Source organism: Gossypium arboreum, chromosome 11, assembly GCF_025698485.1.
Source record: "Gossypium arboreum isolate Shixiya-1 chromosome 11, ASM2569848v2, whole genome shotgun sequence".
Classification (NCBI taxonomy): domain Eukaryota; kingdom Viridiplantae; phylum Streptophyta; class Magnoliopsida; order Malvales; family Malvaceae; genus Gossypium; species Gossypium arboreum.
Window position 1 is genome coordinate 106,865,955 of NC_069080.1, and position 4,785 is coordinate 106,870,739.

Here is a 4,785-nt window from a genome sequence, read left to right on the forward strand (position 1 = left end):
AATATTATTATTTGTGAAAATAATGCTTCACATTGTTACATAGAAATGAATTAACTATAAAATAATTTAAAATATTTATTATTTAATATAATAAATAATTAAACATGATTATAAAATTAATTAAAATATTTATAAAAATATTATGATACATGTTAATATTTTATTAAATAAAATTATAATTCACATATTTTAAATAATTTTATAAAAATAAAATAATTTAAAAACTTTTATTAAATATCATATCTAATCTAATATTAAGTCATTTTCCTTTTTATCTCATTGTTATTACTGTGTGAATTCAAACACACATCACTATTTTTAATCTCATTGCTGTAATATCCAATCTCAATGTTACAATAATTATCTTACCACAATTGTTTGTTTTTAACTTCATTAGAGGCAAACACGCTATAATAAAGAAGCCTATATAAGTTTTTGTACTCAGAGCTACAGAATGTTTACACTATTAACCCAAATGTTATGTGGTATATGCTAGTTTTTCAGATACAAAAGGTTTTATTTCACCATATTATGTGGTACAATATTGTCATATCGGTTTTGTTTTTTTTTTTTGTTCGTGAAAACAATTTTTAGGTCGACCAAATGACATTTATAAAAATAGAGTCATCACCCATCGTTTTTTGGTTTAGTGTAATTGGTCACCTAAAATATATATTTAATAATAAATTAAAGTTAAATTAAATTAAGATTAAGATTATTTTTAAATTTTTATTAATTTAAATTAATATTTTAAAGTTTCTTATAATTCTTAATAGTTTAAAATATTTCTTAAAATAAATAAAATTATTTAATAATTATTTAAAAATTACATCTAAGATAAACTTAGACAAATAATTGTCCAAGTGCATTTGAACTTGGACAACAATTTGTCCAAGTTCATCCTGGATGTGATCTTTCAAATCATTAAAAAAAATTGTTTTCTTAAAAGATTTTTTAAAATATTAGTTGATGTGTTAAAATGCCACATCAACATCAGGTGCATGTATATACCACATTTTGCTACTTGCTCTATCAGTCACATCAATATTTAATGATAAAAATGAATGAACTTTTTAATGGAAAAATCATTAATTTATTTTTTAATCTAATGTATAAGGACTAATTTATCTATTTTTTTAGTGGAAGGAGCAAAATGCAATCTAATTTTTAGTACAAAGATATCCATGATATTTTTATGATTTATGATATGAATTTTTATTTTAAATTATGATAAATTATCCAAAATTTTGTCAACTTCAATCAACAATATTTTAACGGAGATGTTTTGTGCTTACTTAATCCAACCAAAGGGAATGTCGGAGTAGAATGAGAACCAAGTAATCGTAGTCATATATTCCTTTACTATTTTTTTTCTTCAAAATGATGTTTAGTTGCTTAGTTGTAAGCTTGTATATTCATGATTTTATTTCACGACTGTGTAGCATTTGTTATGTCTTTGTTAGGATCCCAAACAAAGAAATCATTCTTTCTTACATTTCTCAAGTACTATGGTTGGTAGAGAATAGAGATAGATATAAAAACAAATACCGAAACTGGCTTTGAGATTCATCCTACGCATTTGAACAAAGAAAAAAAAAAAGTATGATGATTATCATTTTCAAAAAATGTGCATTCCAATAACTATGAAAACATAAAACGGCTCTAACTGTGCTTCCATATGAAAGGGGTATTTCCTTTCATATTCAGTTTCATTTTCAACCTAACTAACAAGATTACAAACTATGTTTAGGCCTGCACAAGGAAAGCAACCAACATGCATCCTCTTTTAATCCATTCATTCAATTGGTTGCAAACAAAATTTTCATGTTTGCCAATAAATCATGTAGCAAGTAAATATGCTCTCAATTTTTTCTAAGTTTTCTTTTTTAATTTGAAATATCAAACTCTTATATTTATGTTAGAAATTCAAAAGTAAACAAATATTTTATAAAAAAAATCTAATAACAAATAGGATAAAAGAGATTTTCTGGTAAAGATGAAAAATGTACCCTTCAAGAGAAGACTGTATCCAAAATAGAAATTCATGAAAGTTACCTTATCATGCTTACAATTAGTCCATTCAAAGATTTGATGCTCTTTAACTTTTCTTGGCCAAGAGCCCAGGAAGAAACAAAGAAAATGTGTTTATTTTTAAAGGAAATCAAGAAGACAATACCTGAAATTGATGATAATCTCTAAATGCTCTGTAGACGTTCAATAGTAGAACATGATTAGGGAGCAAAAATAAACATGAAAGAGACACCATGTTATAACCCAAAGATAAATCTTCAAGGTTTACTCTGATGCAGATTTAAGAATTCATCATCACTGCAAGTTTACATCAACTTTGGCAAAATAAAATGGTTAATGGTCAAGGTCATGCTTGATTTCCAACATAAGGAGAGCTAAATCAATTTCGTGAAGTTTCTTTCGACTTCTTTCCATTTTCAGCGACTCAAGTTTTAGTAAAAGCAATTGCACTGTCATCCCACTGTATTACCAAATGTTTCATGCTTTTCATATTTGTTGGAATCTGAATGCTTCTTGCTATCTTCCTGGTAGCTGTGTTGGTTTGTATTTACGTTACTCCCTTTCCTGCCCAAATCTCTCAGTCACCTAACTGAAGTAGAACTTTGGGGTGTTCATCTCCTCAACTGCATCAACTGAAGTAGAACTTCCTTTGGTCTGATTGAGGTTTCCATCATGAATGTCTGCAGCAGGATCAAGCAACTCATAAAAGTTGGTAGGAAGAGAAGCAGGATCCAACTCAAATGATCCCACAGGAACACCTTCTCTCTCATTACCAGTCATTTTAGCTGATGGAATTTGATGAGAAAACCTATATAGCTCCCGTGATGACATATAAAAATAAACCCCATATCGTGCAGTTTGTTTGAAAATACTAACAAACCCTTTCACTTTGTCCAAATGAGAGACCCAAATGCCCACTTCCTTGCCAAAATGAGTGAGAACCTCCACAATATCATACCGGTATGCGGGTTGATGGTTTTCTGGCTCAGAAGCCCATTTAATATCCCAATCTTTGAAGAGAGCCCAAACTTCCCCCTTTTTAGGGTACACCAAGCAACAGTATTTACCAAAAGATTCTAAGGGATCAATCCGATGAGAGAACACTAGACGTTCTACACATACCACTGTTGATCCACTGCAGTACTTACCACAAGAAACAGGCAGATTCTGATCAACCCAATTCTGCTCATTTTCCTCGTCCGGGTCAGGCTCGAGCCAAGTAATTCGTAACTTGAAGCCAGGATTGAATACTTTCTTGATCCATGCATAAAATCTTGGCATGCTATCCGATGAATCATATATAGCCCATACTTGATTAACAGCAAAACAGTTCTCTGCCCTCTGCTTCTCAAAATCACTAAACTCTGGGTCTGGATATTCAAGCACCTCAGAAGAGAGGATCATACCTGCACCTGATTCTGAATGACTAATAACCGGAGACACTTTATCAGTCTTACTAACAGGTTCCTCTTCCTTCCCTTTAGACTCTCCAGCTTTGACTGTAGGACCAACAGCATCTTCAGTTTCAGTTTCACTATCGGTAAGGGAGACTTGTTTATAAACAAATAGAAAAGGCATAAGGAAACTGATGGCAACATAATTTGTTAATGATTAGCACTAAACTCAAGAGTCAAGATGAAGAAATGGATGAACTTAAGGGTTTAACAAACGCCAACGAATGTCATATCATAGTGAACAGTTTGTAATTTGTCTGCATAAACTACAACCACTAATAGCAAGAAACCAAAAAGCTTGCAGTATAAAGAATGACAAGGACTAAGTAGGAACCTATACAAAGAATTGGGATGTCTAGCTATCATTGTAAAGAATGCTTACCTCTGCGACGTTCTTCCATAGCCTTTTCTTGCAACTCGAAGTCCATGCACCGCTGCTCAAAACTCTTCTCTTTCAACCTAAATTGCTCTTCTTTCAACTCATACTCACTCAAGCACTTCTCCAAATCTTTCTCTTTCAACCTAACTTCCTCCAACATATCTTTTACCAGTTCCTTCATCAACTTAACCTCTTCACGTTGCTCCTCACTTCGTTTTACGCTTAATTCAAGATATTTACGATGTCGTTCAACTTCCTTCTTCTCTAACTCAAAATCCATACAACGCATGCAAAAAACCTTTTGCTTTAACACAAACTCCTGTTGTTTCTCTTCAAGTTGCTTCTGCGCTAACTCAACTTCTCTTAGCCTTTCTTCGTAACACTTCTTTCCCGCCTCTAAATCCCTAAACTGCCTCCCTAATTCCTCCGCTTTAACCTTAAGCGTTTCAAACTGCTCTTTAACCAATTTCTCCTTTCTTTCAATCTTGTTAGCACCTTCTTTTATCTCACCTTCTTTTGAAATCACTTCTTTGAGTCGTTCTTCGACTGAACTTTGAACGGAGTCCAAAACTTCCTCCATTTCTTTCCATTGCAGATTAAGTAAAAGAACGGAAGAAGCGCGATCTTGAATCTCATTCATAGTTCTTCGCAGATTGGTTTTGTGCAACTCAATGAGTTCTAAATCAATTAACTTCTCCATTAAGTAACTCAAACCAAACACCTAAACTTCAGTACTCCACGCATATACAACCCTAACGACCTAAAATTACAGAGTAAAAGCAAAATCTGTGAGCCTCTTTTCTTTTCGAGAGAGAGAGAGAGGCCCGAAAAGAACAGCTAGGCTAGGGTGAGACTGGTTCAAGATACGTAATTATACATAATGTAAAATTCTATAACAGTTGAACGGATATGTTATTATAT

At 32.1% G+C, this 4,785-nt stretch overlaps 1 protein-coding gene across 1 annotated transcript; it reads right to left on the reverse strand.

Moving 5' to 3' along the window:
* Nucleotides 1-2,616: 2,616 nt before the first annotated feature.
* On the reverse strand, nucleotides 2,617-4,564 carry LOC108471361 (uncharacterized). Its single transcript, XM_017772993.1, has 2 exons — nucleotides 3,868-4,564; nucleotides 2,617-3,581 (listed from the first exon to the last, which is right to left on the reverse strand). Exons 1-2 carry the CDS (start codon nucleotides 4,562-4,564, stop codon nucleotides 2,617-2,619), a joined length of 1,662 nt encoding a protein of 553 aa, XP_017628482.1.
* Between the last annotated feature and the right edge of the window lie 221 nt (nucleotides 4,565-4,785).

Bases quoted from the DNA above. Each gene is read 5' to 3' on its own strand.
- LOC108471361 (XM_017772993.1), bottom strand. From the start codon at position 4,564: ATGGAGAAGTTAATTGATTTAGAACTCATTGAGTTGCACAAAACCAAT. The intron at 3,582-3,867 runs GTAAGCATTCTT...TTTATAAACAAG, and splicing joins TATGGAAGAACGTCGCAGAG to TCTCCCTTACCGATAGTGAA.